This window comes from Magallana gigas, chromosome 2 (genome assembly GCF_963853765.1).
Source record: "Magallana gigas chromosome 2, xbMagGiga1.1, whole genome shotgun sequence".
NCBI classification, from domain to species: Eukaryota; Metazoa; Mollusca; class Bivalvia; order Ostreida; family Ostreidae; genus Magallana; species Magallana gigas.
Window position 1 is genome coordinate 8,972,092 of NC_088854.1, and position 16,566 is coordinate 8,988,657.

The 16,566-nt window shown below is 33.5% G+C and overlaps 1 protein-coding gene and 1 long non-coding RNA gene across 2 annotated transcripts; both read right to left on the reverse strand.

The window, feature by feature from the left end:
* Window positions 1-8,519: 8,519 nt before the first annotated feature.
* Window positions 8,520-10,168, reverse strand: LOC117681515 (hepatic lectin-like). The gene is made up of 4 exons (XM_034446396.2): window positions 9,793-10,168; window positions 9,483-9,565; window positions 8,999-9,089; window positions 8,520-8,749 (listed from the first exon to the last, which is right to left on the reverse strand). Exons 1-4 carry the CDS (start codon window positions 10,166-10,168, stop codon window positions 8,520-8,522), a joined length of 780 nt encoding a protein of 259 aa, XP_034302287.2.
* A 1,264-nt stretch (window positions 10,169-11,432) lies between these two features.
* Window positions 11,433-14,764, reverse strand: LOC136272130 (uncharacterized). The gene is made up of 4 exons (XR_010710057.1): window positions 14,442-14,764; window positions 14,015-14,097; window positions 13,143-13,233; window positions 11,433-11,735 (listed from the first exon to the last, which is right to left on the reverse strand). It is a non-coding gene; the product is annotated as an uncharacterized lncRNA (long non-coding RNA).
* Window positions 14,765-16,566: the final 1,802 nt, after the last annotated feature.

Genomic DNA, 16,566 nt, shown 5'->3' on the forward strand with positions numbered 1-16,566 from the left:
GCTGTATTAAGTTTCAGTAACTACTTGTAGCATCATTCCTTTGTCTGGGCCCTAGCTACGCAGACGCCTTGTGATTTTAATTATTATTTTTTCAAACTTACGACCAGCTTTTCAAACTGTGACCTTAATCATCGGAGTGCATTAACATTTTCTTTAATTTTACGGGATTTACCATGGCAGACCGCCGTAGTGCACGAGCGAGATCTAGTGCAGTCCAACAAAAAGAGTGTGCTCTTGAAGAAGGTGAAGGACCTGACCCTTAGTCGTAGTTGCGTGGAACATGTTGAAGCTCGCCCCGTTGAGTTAGCCTCGGGCTCGAGTAACGGAAACGCATACCAAGATGGCGGCGACCTTCGCCAACTTCTGCAAACGATCTCGACTCTAACGGAAACAGTGTCTAAGCTACAAGATGCACTAAGAATCAAATCAAGTAACGTATACAGCGATCAAGCAATGAGTTCTAATGCAGTGGATACGGGACGGTCGATCGCACAAGAACAGCAGAGGTCCGAGGATGATCATCACGATGGCTTCACTCCACAATCCGCTCTAAGAAATACAAGCCAAAATGTCGAGGGTAGGTCAAGCTTTCTTCAAAAACGAAGTTTGGTTATGCTATTGAATCATTGCCCTTTGTGGAGACTGTGTCCGCTTTGATTCGTAAGGCCGTTATTGAAGGCAAAGACATAAACCTAGCACAGCTCCTGATACCAACGCCATTTCTCCCAGGGACAAAGAAATGAAATAAGGAGAAGAGAAACCGGAAAAAATCGCACGACTTTATAGAAGCCTGTCAATCTCAGAATTCATCTATGCGTTTGGCATTTACAAAAATATCATGTGCCAAACCTACCCGCAGAGAAGAGAGGAGCTGGACATGTATGAGAGAGAGATTGTAGACATGTCTAATCGCTATGGCGGTAGGGGCTTTTATGAATACCATAAAACCTTTTCAGCACGATCAGCAGCACATTTGAAGTACTCAAACATACCTGTAGACTGGTTTGTTAGGGATAACACTGTTTTCTGCAACATATTTGCAAACTTGCGTCGTTCTGCATGCTACATTAGTAATAGGTTTTGCCATACTGCTAGGTTTTTTCCTTATGACAACATCCAAGAACAACTCCACTATACCAATTCAAAGGAAAGGTCGAGAATCAGACAGTCAAGGACGTCATCGTGTAGCATACCAGGACAGGGAAATTTGCAATAACTTCAACTCATTTAATGGTTGTGTAAATGCTAGATGTGGAAATGCCCATGTTTGTTTGCGGTACCAAGGAGACCATTCAGCCAAAAAATGCAACGACTCAAGAAACGGCCAGACACCCCGCTCCAAACAAGATCAGTTCTATGTAAGAATCAATGATTTATAAAAGGGTCTGGCCACGAATAGTCACCAATTTTCCTTATATTTCATACATAGACACACCTAGGTGTAAAACGCAAAATAACACTAAAAGTTGGTTGCTGGGGGTAACCGTTGCCATGGTAACCGAGGCTAAAGATGGGAAAATAGCAAAACCTACCTACTTTGAAGCCATATTAGAAGGTTTTGTCCACTAATGTAAACTATCAAACACATTAAACAGCCTTTGTCCTATTTCCAATTATTTAATTATATAAGAAAATCGATGGAGAAACCAATACTTTTAAAATTTTACCATGGAATTGTTACAAATTTTTGAAATCAGTTTTCTGCGGTTTTCTAATAATTTCCAAATGGGAAACTGTTAAATTTTTACATCCATATCAATGTCCATGCAATATATATTTTATCATGAAAATTGACATCCGTTGCTATGGCAAAAAGGCCAAAAATTAAAAAAAACTGAGAAATTAAAGATTTTTTTGATATGCTTTCATTCCTGATTTTAGAATTTATTTGCAATTGTTTTAGTTGGAACTTGTAAAAATATATCTAAATTTTCATTATACACCACAAAAACCTTTGTTTTCCAACAGAGAAGTTTTGTTGCTATGGAAAATTAAGTTGCGTAAAAAATCACACAGAAATTCTAACTTTTTGAGAAGTCCATAGCAACGGCAGTTATTTTTAGAAATTTTCAGATTGTTTTCAATTGGCATTAAAGTTAAGGATATACTTTAATTTTTCCCACCATTCGATTTTATATATTTATTCATTTTAAGTGAATAATATCCATTTAAAGATGCCTAAAAATATTAAAATTTTCCTTATTTTTAAGCTTGTTACCATAGCAACGGTTTTCAATTTTCATATTTAAATTTTTAATTGCACAATTATAATAGTGTTTACCAAAAAATCCCAGATTTGCACTTTTTATTCAAATTAGATGAAGAATACAGATTTTAAAATTTCTGTTTAAGTAACCATGGAAACGCTCTAAAATTAAGCGTTTCTCCACGAATTTTTTTCTTTCTTTTGTAAAATGACAACTATTTTTAATAATATATTCTACCCTGGAAACCCCAAGTTTTGCACATTACTCACAATATGTTTTCAAATAAGCATTAAAATGCCATTTTTACATCTTTACCCTCGGTTACCATGGCAACGGGACCACATAGCAACAAACAAATGGTGTAAGGCTTTTTTACTCACCAAAGTCAATCAAATTGTCAAGTATGAAGAAAATCCGTGACTATGCGTGGCCACCGAATTTTGATTCTTACATAGAATTGATCTTAAGCGGAGTTAATTTTCAGTCTTGTATGTCAGCATCTATAAAAAATATCCGTGCTGCAAGAGGAACTGAAACATAATCCCGACCAATCATTCGTGAATTTTCTCATTAAAAGTTTTACAGAAGGATTCCACACAGGAATTAACCCTCTACCCACCATACCTTTAGAATGTAAAAATCTTTTATCGGCAAGGCTAGATCCAGACACAATTAATCGGTTAATAGACGTTGAACTTAATACCGAGCGCAGCGAGAGGCGGGCAAAGCCCGCCTCGCGAAGCGAGGATTAATGGTAACACGTATGTATAAGAAAATCAGTGAAAAATGAAAGTTGAATCGGGGGTACTAAGGCCAAAAAAAATTTCTTCCAGCCCTGGGCGCCGCCATATTGGCAGCCATTTTGTTTTTAAAAAGTTAGTTTGATCATTGATTGACTGGTACTTATCGATGTGTATTGCCCCTAAACTCGATTAAATAAGTTCCAGTGTTTCAATAGAAGGTAATTTGAATTAAAAGAAATTAAAAAGGAAACCAGATAAGTTTCAATAGTGCTTCAATCAAGAAACACGACTAGTTCTATGTATGTCTTATCAAATTATCAGATGGAAAATAAAAACATTAACATCAAGGAACTGATCTTTTAGATACTGAATAAAGTATTCAATTTTGTTACCGCGTTATTTATATGAATCAAATTGATACTCAATGAAAGAAGAAATTTTAAAAAAAAATTCGGAATAACGTCACTCTCTTCGGCTATTTCCGAAGACAAAACGTGTACGTTTTACGTCTGAAACATGACGTCATAATGTAGACTGAGCACGCGACGTTTACTTAAACTTTAGCTAATGATTTGAGAAGGCAACCGGACGGATCCTACTGTGTGCGTTTCAAATAAATTTTGTTCTACAAATATCAAACTGCACTGTGTTAAATCTGCGCTCGGTCCAACGGTCACACCGTTTACATATTAAGGGTTATCTCATTGGACCGTATGAGGAGATACATGTACCTTTTGAAATTTACCGCTTCAACCCCATAGGACTAGCACAAAGTAAATACTCTAAAAAGAAGCGTTTGATAGTGGATATGTCAGCTCCACACAATAGCCAGGATCATCCGAGTCTAAAAACTCATTAACAAAGATGATTTTTCGTTACAATATGAGACTATAGATCATGAAGTGCGAATAATCCAATCTTTGGGTAAAGGAAGCTGGCTATGTAAAGCTGATATTATGGATGCTTTCAAACTTATTCCAATTCACCCTTCATTGTGGCCAAATCATGGGATTAAAAACAACAACAAATATTATTTTTTCACTAGACTAGTCTTCGGTAGCCGATCAAGCCCAAAAATATTTGACTATCTATCATCTGTTTTATGTTGGATTTTGAGGAAAAATTATAGAATTTCAAACATTCTTCATTTACTGGATGATTTCTTAACAATTTATTCACCAGACTTTGAAGCAACACGAACTATGGCATTGGTTCACCATGTTTTCGCTAAACTTGGTATCCCATTATCAAATAAGAAAACAATGGGACCATCTACATAACTAGAATATCTTGGAATTATCTTGGATACCGACAGGATGGAGGCGAGGTTAACAGAAGAAAAATTGGTTAGAATATCTCAACCGGTACAGCAGTTTTCTACAAGGAAATCCTGCACGAAACGTGAGTTACTTAGTCTTCTCGGTCATCTTAATTTTGCCAATCATGTAGTCCTTCCTGGCAGATCATTTGTGTCTTATCTTATTTCGCTTTCCACCAAAGCTCGGGAATTACACCATTACGTCGCCTTGAATTCGGAGTGTAGACTTGGTCCAAATTCCTGGAAGGATGGAACGGAAGATCGTTTTTCTTGGACAATGCTACCACAGATGCCACCGATCTACATCTGTTCACAGATACGGCTTTTGGAGGATTTTTTTTTTAAAATCAGTGGTTTCAATGTTATTTTCCCAAATAACTGACCTCGGAAGACCAATCCCTGTCAATGGCTTTATCCGAGCTCTATCCTATCGTCGTCGCGTCTGTGCTCTGGGGGGCACAGTGGTCTGGTTTAAGAATTGTATTCAATGTGACAATGAGGCGATAGTTCACATCATTAACAAAGGGCAGTCAAAAATACCCTTAATTATGAAGTTTATGCGAAAACTAACTTTATGTTCAGCAAAAAACAATTTTATTATCCTTGCTCAACATATAAGTGGTGTCAAGAACTTTATTGCCTTGTCTCGTCTTCAGATGGACCGCTTCCGTCATCTGGCCCCACAAGCCGACCCTGTACCGAAACCATGCCCAACATATTAGAGCCTCATCGCGATCTGAAGAACCATGCCAAACATTTAATTGATGCCTGCATTGAGTCCAGCACTGCAGCAACATACAGAGCAGGACTAGACTGTTTTTTAAGGTTTCTATTGATGTCTCGAATGTGCTCAGCCTTTGATAAATTACCTGTCATAAATGAAGATGTCCTTGTGTAATTCGTATCCCCTTTGTCAAGTTATCTTAAAATTGAGGTATAAAACAATCAAAACTTATCTTGCTGGTGTACGTTTTTTCTACCTGAAAGATGGCCAATGTCTTATGTTTAAAGATTTTGAGAGGCTTCATTGTGTCTTACGTGGTGTCAAAAAGCAACAATGCAACATTAGATCAAAGAGATTACCAATCAACTTTTCAATTTTGTCTCAAATATGTGATTGTCTGAACAAAGGTATTTTTCACCAATGTTAGATCTTATGTTTGACTGTATCTGTAAAATGGCTTTTTTGGTTTCCTAAGATGTAGAGAATTTACAACAAATTTTCACAAGCAGAAAGATTTTTAAACTATACAAGATGTCACATTTTCAGAGGACGAGTCTTTTTATATCTTTAGGTTGAATTCATCAAAAACAGATCCATTTCGACATGGGATTGACATTAAAATTTTTGAGAATACTTATTTAAATCCAGTTAAAACTATGAAAAAGTATCTCGATAGACGCTTGAACCTTTGTCACACTAAGACCATGCTGCTTTATTTATTGATGATAAAGGTAACCCAATGCCAAGGCAATTTTTCTTATTTCATGTGAAACAAATCCTCTGTAGATTAGGTTTTGATGAGGCAAGATATTCTGGGCATTCCTTCAGAATTGGTGCAGCCACTACTGCTGCTGCACTGGGTATTCAAGATCACTTAATTCAGTCATTAGGTCGCTGGAATTCAGACTGTTCTACAATGTACATTAGAATCAATCAAAATACTATCAAGTCTGCACAAACAAAAATGTGCTCACTGTATCTGTTTGGGGGCACTCACTCACATCAATTATTAGTATCCACTACAATATGATCTTTATTCGTTTTAGCGTAATTACCACCAATTCAGATAAATTTCTATGCATTATGTAATTAGTTATATCTACCCGCTGGTGTCAACCCGGGTCCCTGCATTTAAACCTGATGGTGTCAACCCAGGTTCCATTCCTTAAATCCCGATTTTGTCAACCCTGGAACCATTCCTTAAATCCCGATGGTGTCAACCCAAGTACTACTCTTTAAATCCCGATGGTGTCAACCCGGGAACCATTATTAACCCGACGGTGTCAACCTGGGTTTCTTAAGTTAAAGCTAATAATTTTCTGATGGTGTCAACCCAGGAGTTTTTCACTTTTATATGTGAGTAGCCCCCGAGAAGGCCAAATATGTTGTATTTTGTGTGATTTTTTTTAATCTTTGCTTTGTCAGTAGATTTATATATTGTGCTTTTGTTAATGTTGAATAATTGTAAATTATATTCATGTTTAGGTTTAATAAATTGTTCAACATACTTTGATTTGCTCTTGATATGTGAATAAAGTGTCTGTTTATACTGTTATCGGTAACAATGATTAAAAATATACAGATTCAAAATATTGCTTAATATGCAAACAGAATTTCAGATCTTGAATTACAAGTGGGGTTGATACAGAATAAACGAGAATTGAGGTATTAGTAAGCGAAGAAACGAGTATTAGTATATAATTACGTAAAAAATAGACATTATTTAAATTTATTAATTATTAATTTTCTTATATTTAGTTTGAAGTACATTCAATGTTTTAATTCTGTTTTAACTTGAAATATAAAATATCTATCTGATATAAACTGTAGATCCCCACGGAAAGCATTGTCATTACTTTGTTTTCACTTACACTATAATCAATATTTGTTCTCCTATACTAAAGGCAAATTTCCAAGAACATGATATTTTCTGGCTCTTGCTAAACTATTCCGTATAAGAAAACAAGGAGACTTTTTGATACACATACATGTACTTATTTTTATTAAGAGGATGGTAATTTGTAAGCGTGCACGTGTTTTCATCTTCGTTTCGATTTGAACCGGGTACACTTCAAGTCATTATATCAAGAATAGAATGTTAAAATATATTCTTCTTTTTTAAAATTGATCTTAATTGCAGAATTACAAACTTATTTGAAATAAAAGTGAGCTGGAGTTTGGCATTTTGTTTTAAGGTGGAATAACACATCATCACAAAATGGCTGACCGCTGATCGAAACGACATTTCATTTTATTAAAAGGATTTTAGGGACTTAAAATATAACTTACTCCATAGCCGAGCGGATAAAGTGTCGGACTAGTGATCCGTACATCCCGAGTTCGAATCCTGCAGGGGCTTTTTCTGTTACTTACTGGAATAATAATTTTATATATTCATTTTATCCCTAAACTGCACATTTTTCGCTTATTTGACATATGTACAGTTTATTTATCATTATATCTTTCATTTTATAGAATAATTTCCTGTTAATTTGAGTAACTTTTTCCAGGTGTGTTATTCCACCTTTTAAAATGTAACCAACGAAATGCCAGGGTTTTTTTTAATTTGTATTTTTGTAACAAACTATATATATTTATGGGGTTTTTTTGTCAAGAAGCATCAAATGGTATGAAGGGGTTGGTCTTGACCCCCCCCCCCCCCCTTGGACTGGACCGTCAGGATAATCAATCTTCGGATTACTTGACCGTCAGAATAATCAACCTTCGGATTACTGGACCATCAGGATAATCAACCTTTGGATTACTGGACCGTCAGGATAAGGAAAATCAACCTTTGGATTACTGGACCATCAGGATAATCAACTTCGGAATACAGGACCATCAGGATAATCAACCTTCAGACTATAACGACTGGATCATGTCCGCTTCGATGACAATAAGTATGCAAAGGTATTGAAGCCTAGATTTATTGCACCATAAATACACTCTGCCAAAATAAAAGGATTGTTTTACTTAAATTCAGAATGAAAGCAAATTTTAAACATTGTAATTCTACACCTACGATTTTAATCAGTACTTAGATTGTATCCAAGATTCTCTTTTATTTTCGTAAAGGGGAAATGCGAGTGCTTTTGAGCTCGTTCAACCAGATATTTTTCAATCTTTGCATTGTTAAGTTATCTATCAAATAACGATTAAATAATGGGTGACGTATAATCTGCGCACCATAACTTTTATTTATACACTGTACATTGTTAAAACAATAACATAAACAGTTATTGCTAAAGAATGATATTATTTGTTAGGTCGGAATTCCTTTCTTATAATCAAGAGATATCAGGTAATCTGAATAATTTAGCTTTTGCTGGTTATGAATATAGATGTGATGTAAAAGAAAGAAACTCGTAAATACGAATCAAAGTTAATAATAAAATATATCCACAACAATCAATTAAAACATAGCCAACAATCGGACTAGCATATTTCGATTAATATGTTTAACGAAAGGATACATATCATTAATTAGACAGAAGATGCACGGCTGAAGTCAGTATTAAGGCAATCATTTATTCACTTTCGCAAATAAAATAGTAACGAAGCATACAAGGAACGTTGTTCCACAACCCTGATGCAAATAAATTGACGCATAGCTCCTCGGCATCATTAGTAGGTTCCCCCGGATACCAAGGCTGGTAGTCCAGGGTTGGTCCGGAAAGTCCCCATTTGTACGGTCCGGTAGGTGACAAACTGATAGCACCTATCCAAACAGCAAACGCAAAATATCTGTCCGCTTCAACTTAAAATAAATACACATTTAAAACAGTGTTCATAAAGCATATAACAGACATAATTTGAAAGAAAATTTACATTTAACTTCCTGGCGACTAATGTATATTTTCTTTGAGTGAGTGGAGGTTTTGTGTAAAAGAAACAATTGATTTATATTTTTTCTCCACTCTGTTTTTAATATAAGACAGTGTTCAATAATTACACTTGAGAGACAATAATAAAAGCTTTCCAACCATTTCTGATGTTTAAAACCTACTTTCATCAATAGGAAAGATTGTTTTAAGCCACGTGTTTTCTTCTTCGTTTTCGATTCTGACCAGATAACCTCCAAGCTCTTGGCAATGAAACTGAAATATTTGTGAAATTGGTTTCTATTTCTTTTTCATTTATTTTATATGCATTTAAATATTACAAGTGCTTCAAAATAAATGTTAACGATTAAGATGAAGTCACAATTTAACTAATTAAATATATACATGTTATTTGCTTACTTTGCGACGGAATAGACATATATAGATATCTACACGATAAACAGAAAGTTGTTTACCTTAAAAATGATGAATATAAATGCATTACAAAAGCCTCTCTATCCTAGAGAGACTCCCACAAAACCTGAATTGTCAGATTAGTTGAGTCTTTGGCAGTAGCCCCTAAACTTTAAACTGTCAAATTACGGGTAGTCGGTACATACTGGCAATCACAACTTTATTCAACTGTTTTGTTAATATATCATGCATTACCAAAGTTTCATTCCATGTGTATTTGAGAGAATTTCCAAAATAGTAGCAATGGCTGCTGTATGGAGTCCATCCAGGCTTACATGCTGTAATACAAACAAAGCAAAGCGTTGATAGTTTACAGAAAATTCAGAGCATTCAATGATAATGCTCACGAATTAATAATATTGATGGGAACTGTACAAGTGTGATTAAACTTTTTAACTTTTGTTTTGACTGTTTGTTTCGAAGTACCAGAATGCGGGCTTTTTTTAAATTTTAAACTTTACAAGAAAAGAATTTCTACGGATCTTTATGTTTTGTTTGTACCTACCGTTGTCGTTTTTGTAGAAGTTCCATCCACTCTCCATTTCCATAAAACCTTTTTGTATAAATCTCTGATTCATGGAACATTTTAGAAGCCAACAGTACTGGCGGATTTCGTTCATCAAAATCCCCTCACACTCTTTCCCATGTCTCAAACATTGATGAACACACTGAGGCCGATTTCTCTCGTGGATAGCTTGGATTCGGAATTTAGTTTCATTAAGAACGTAGTTGTCGAGCTCAAGATTTCTGCTCATGGCCAAACATATTTTACCCTGAATTTTCATACAACTTGCCCAGGCTGATAGACAAAAACCATACAGGAAAAGTGTAGAGGCGTTAAACTCAAACATAGTGTTTAGTGTTTTGAATGTTGCCGTCATATGTAATTCTAAATGATTTTGCCTAGCCTAAAGAGCTTGAAAAATGCACCGTCACTTAATCATATAGAATATGTGAATATTTAAGTAAATATTTATTTAAAAGGGTGACTTCAGAGAAAGTGAAAGTGCACCAATTAAAGCAAATATTTAATATCATATCATCAGTTATAAGGTTCAAAAGAATTATTAGACGATATTACATATAGGGAGACCAAGTTTGAATTGAATCTGACTCTTTGAATGATATCATTTTATGAAAGTAGCAATACCACTATTAATGAATTTTAATAAGAAAAAAGCACTTGAATTACAATATAATCATGTTGTTCTGAAAAACATTTTGAACAATATTTTGATATTCCTATTGATATATTTTAACATATTTAGCTTATATTCCATAGAAGTCAAGAATAAAAATAACTCCAATTTTTGCCTAAAATTAGCTTATTTCATGTCATATCTCAATTTTTTGAGATGTAACCCCTACTTTTTTTTATTTTCATATGAGACATTAAATGTATGTCTATTTGTATGCAATGTTTTGAAAAAGTTGGCATTACAATTCTTTTGGTTGTGTGCGTGTTATAATTTGATTTCTCTAAAATGTTGTAACAATCTCTACATTTGCTGTTGGATTCATCATGTACTGGCATTTGAAGCCATCAGTAAAGCAGGGTTTTCTAACTTGGATATAAAGTCACTACATGTGTTCAACTTCATACTGTATTAAAAAAATGACTAAATAATAGCTCAAACTATAAATATTTGTTTGATTTCTTCAAATATTTAATTTCCATGCCAAATTTAAGCAATGATTTCAGGGAAAATATCATCTTTGTTTGGTACAGCATATTTTCAAAAAAAAAATGGCATGTGACATAGGTCACAAATAAAATAAATAAACATCTTACATTGTAGGTCCCCATCCCTATCTCCAAGATGGTTTTGGTGGATTGACATTACTAGTATTTCAGGTGCCAACATCCATAAGATACATTTTGTTTTGGATTCATGTGGTGCTTTTCTTTCTCACAACTGATCACATGCATACAGACTCAGACTTGAGCACCTTATAATTTGTTTGACTTAATTCATTATTTATTATCATTGAACTGTACACTTTGTTTTCTATGGATTAAATACTACATTGCTTATGTAGTTTGTTTCGATTTTATGGGCTATATTTGTAACATATTAGTTTTTTTCTAATGTTAAATAAAAAAAAAGCAAACACAAAACGTAAAAAAAAGGTTTATACATGCGTTCATAGAAAGCCGATCGCTTTATCGGGGACTAACTAGTTCTGCTTAAAATCAGTTACCAAATTTATCACTTTCGCATACAAAATAGTAAGAGTTATCACACATTATATCATTCCACATTCCTGATGCCAATAAATTGACACACAACTCAACGTTATTAGTTGGGTTCCCTGGGTACCAAGGCTGGTAGTCCAGGGTTGGTCCGGAAAGTTCCCACCTGTACGGTCCGGTAGGTGACGAGCTGATAGCACCAATCCAGACAGCGAATTTATAGTGTCTGTCTATACTGGTATCGGTGACACTTACTGAAAATATTTAGTTTCTAAATGTTGATCAATGGGCAAACAGACATCTAAATCTTATATGAGATATATGAGAATACTTCAGTGCTGTATAAACAAATTTTGAAGGAAGAGTTAAGTGAAAATTAATTTTTGAGTAGAATTAGTCAAATACTAGCTGAAGTGTATTCTTCTACCAAGCAACATTAAGAGTTAGTTTGTGCGAATTTGCGATTTTATTGGAAAGAAAGAAAACGTCTTGTTGCTCTTTATTTTGATAAAAGAATAATCGTGTGGACAAGTGATACAAATGTTTACTGCAAAACTGTTCATGCCTACTACCTATTCCGTCATCCATCATCCTAATAAAAACATTACACTCAAACCGAATAGTATTTCTTTACATATGTTACACATACTTCTATGTGAAATTTTTAACATTTCGTGACTGATATGTCTTTTTATCAATAGCAAAAGATGAAATGAGACCACAACGATTGAAATCAATTACCCGTGACGAAACGTCAAAACATGAAATTAGTATTTTTCTGCGTGTCTGATATAATTGACATTTTTGTGATTAATATAAGTCTTTGGTGATAGTTTAAAAATAAAACACCTAAATGATCTCTGATAAAACAGCCAGAGCTGTTGTAATATTGGTGTCTGCATTGTTTTAACAACACATTGTACGTACTTTAAGTTTGCTCTTTATTATGTCTCCTACATTGTTTTAAATATAAAGCAATTCAAAGGAAACGACCAGAACCGTTGTAATGTTGGTGTCTGCATTGTTTTAACAAGACATTGTACGTACTTTAAATTTGCTGTTTATTATGTCTTCTACATTGTTTTAGATATAAAGCAATTCAAAGGAAACGTTAATTTGATGTAACTTTTATCTTCCATAAATGTAACGTCATTTCCAAACAATCCAAAAGCTCTTAGCTAAATTTAACCAAACCGGCAGTGTTTGTGATATTAAGCAAAGGCCAAGGTCACGGGTCGCAACTAGAGACCATGGTCAATGCATGATTCTAACTGTTTGAAACTTAAGAGGGAATCGGTCACCCCGAAGACAATACAAATAAATTTGGGGTTTTTTTCTTCATATTTTAAGTACAATATACTGGGTGAACACTTAGAAGCTTTGTTAAGTGTATATTATTTAAAGTATATTCCTAGAAGTCTTAAAATATGAACGAAATGTTTTTTGGGCAATAAGTGATAAAACATTGACGATTTCTTGCATTTTAATTATTTTTTCGAGAGAAACCTTGTCATGATTGCTTTGTAATCTCTTCTTTCTCTGTTTAAAAGTCAAATTTTAAAGGCGATTTAAACGTTGCAAATACTCCTTGTTCTTACCTTACTTAACTGGTACTAGGTCATTGAAGAAAGATCTACTCATATAGAGATATTAGAACTTACTTTCATCAATAGCATAATAATTAGTAAGCCACGTGTTTTCCTCTTCGTTTTCGATTTGAACCAGGTACCCTCCAAGGTCATTGCATCGGGACTAAAATTTAAAAACATGATTTCTAAGTAAAAAAAAAGTTTACTGTGATTAAAACAAACTGCCTTCTAATATAAACTACATGTAGCTCCAGAGACGAGTTAGGAACACGACACATCAAGCTAATAAAGTCTCAAATATTTGTAATTAAATCAAATTACAAAAATTAAATTGCCAAAAATGGACTTGTAATTATAAAACTAAAAACAGTAGCAAACATTTATTTACGCTGGATGTTTGAGTCACTTTAAAGACATCTTTTTACAAAAGCTTTGGTTAAGCTTAAAAGAACCATCTAAGTATTCCTTCTACAATTTGGGTGTTCTATTTATGGTTATTTTAGTTCGATATGGTTTTAAACTTTAAGGTTTAATGTGCTTAAACTTTATGTATAATATAAGTAAATATAACAGCTACTCGTTAAATCAAGAATTAAAACTTTCTTCTTAATTTGTAATTATAGATAAATCAATATTCATTAACCGAGAAGTCTGGCATATTATGATTTCCTTTATAGCGTTTATTTCTTTGACCAAAGGTGCAGTAAAGCGACAGTTTGTTTGGACACAAATGTATGCCATCATGTTGATTCGTAGCTATTCATACAATTTGATAATAAATGACTATCACCAAGATTGTCTTATGTTATTGTTCATTATAACTCATTTTGACTGTATTGGGCATTCAACGAATATCATGGTGACACATGTCATACAGATCATTTTACTTCACTTTTTATAACTAATCCATAAACACTACAAAGTCAAATATGTTAATATATTACCGAAGCTCCAGTCCGGGTTTCTTTGACAGAATTCTCAAAAAAGTAGCAATGACCATTGAATGGATCCCACCCAGGCCTACAAGCTGTTTAAATACAACGTTTAGGATTGCATCTAGTGAAAAAAAAAACCTCTAAAATTGTAATACATCATAATCAAGCTGCTCTGCTCTGTGTAAACAATAAAACTATCGTTTATAATACAAATTCAAATGTATGTAAGCACAGCCTAGTATGTCAGCATACTATTTTGCTTTGATTTGTAGCTTCTTCATTTTTACTCATCATTAACATTGAATTTGCCATCAAGTATTTTAGGAAAATAATAAATAGAGTGCATACAAACAAATGCAAGTAGAACGTATGAATTCAATAAACATTATAAAAAGTACAGTATCTTTAGTTTCAAATTTTATTTTCATGTTCTTACCATCACCATTTGCGTAATAATTCCATCCATTTGACAGCTGTAGGAAACCCTTCTGCAATAATCTCAGATTCATGGAACATTTTAGAAGCCAACAAGACTGGAAGATTTCGTTCACTAAAACCCCTACACACTTGGTTCCATTTCTTAAACATTGATGAACGCACTCGGGTCGAAGAATACCATTTATTTCTTGGATTCGGAAGTTTTTTTCAATCAGTGCGTAGTTGTCAAATTCTAGCTTTCTGCTCATGGCCAAACATCTTTTATCCGCAATTTGCAAACAACTTGCCAAAGTTATATAAATGAAAACATACAAGAAACAGTGTATATCTCTGAAGTTAACCATGGCAATGAAAGTGCTCTGATCGTGAATCAGAATTGTGAGGTCGACTCTTATTTTGATTTCTTACAGATCTAGAACCATTCAAGATGGCAAACCTATATCAATTAAAATTATACTGAATAATTGTAAATGCTTTGTGCAGAAGTTTATCTCAAGGGATAAATCATGAGAAAATTATATACATTAAAGCACATTTTTTAATATCAATTTATCAAATGGTTGAATCTCAAAGAGAATATTTAGCATGATTTATAATTAATTTGAGATATTAGGAAGAATAAAAGTATTTTTGTATTGATATTATATTTTTGATCCTTTATAATTCATGTGAAATGCTTCGGATCACTAAATGTCTTTTCATAAGAAAAAACAAATATCGATTCATTTTAGAAAATACTGACACTTCGAAGAGTTACAAAACTCACGATTTTCGCTATGTAAACAAAGCTTTTGATTACATTTTGAATGTTTAAGTGAAACTTCCAAGTTTAGACCTATAATGAAACTGTTTATTTACGCTTAAATGAATAAGAAGATATACTAATCAGCTTGAAAAAGATCTTTTACAGGTATTTTGAACATGTGTTATAATAAAAACAGGACACGAGCCTTGTTACAGGACAAAGAATTGTAAGCTCTTTATCTTGTTTATAACTCTACGTCGGACTCTGATATTTCATGTGATCATTAAAAGGGCATTCCTAAAGCATTGTAAATTATTTAAAAAAAAAGAATTTGACCAAAATCGTGACCATGCCCCTTTAAATCATACTTTCATGAATAGGAAAGATTTTTGTAAGCCACGTGTTTTCTTCTTCATTTTCCATTCTGGCCAGATAACCTCCAAGCTTTTGGCAATGAAACTGAAATATTTGTGAAATTTGTTTCTATTTCTTTTTTATATCTTTTATATGCATTTGAATATTACAAGTGGATTCAAAATGAGTGTTTACTATTAAGATGAAGTCCAAATTAAGTAATAAAATGTTTACATGTATATGCTTACTTTGCGATGAAACAAACACAAATATCAAGACGATAAACAGGAAGTTGTTAACCTTAAAATGTCGAATATAAATGCATTACAAAAGTTTCTTTTTTGTTTCCTAGAGACTCCCAAAAACCTGAACTGTCAGATTAGTTGAGTCATTGAGTCTATAAAAAAAACCTCAGACTCTTTCCCATGTTTCAGACATTGATGAACACACTGAAGTCAATTTATCTCGTGGATAGCTTGGATTCGGAATTTAGTTTCATTAAGATTAGTTCTCGAGTTCAAGATTTTTGCTTATGGCCACACATAAAATTAAAAAAAAACATACAAGAAAAGTGTAGAGGCGTTGAATTCAAACATAATGTTTAGTGTCTTGAATGTTGCCGTCAAATATAACTCTAATTGTTTTTTCCTGTCCTGCAGAGCATGCAAACCGTTGCGTCACTCAATCTTATAGAATATGTAAATGTTCTTTAAAGTAAATACTTATCTAAAGGCGTTATTACTTCAGAGAATTTGCTGCACCAATTAAAGCAGCTATTTTATATCAACTCATCAGTTATAAGGTTCAAAAGAATTTTAGGCGATATCTTTATAATAAATAAAAAATATAGGGAGACAAAGTTCGAATTCAATCGAGGTCTTTGATATCATTTTATCAAAGTAGCAATACTATCACTAATGAATTTTTAATAAGGAAAAAATATATTTTCTGTATATTTGTTTATCCGTATACGTTATTATCTTTTCCAGACTTCAACCCATTTGCTTATACTTTAACGGGAGGG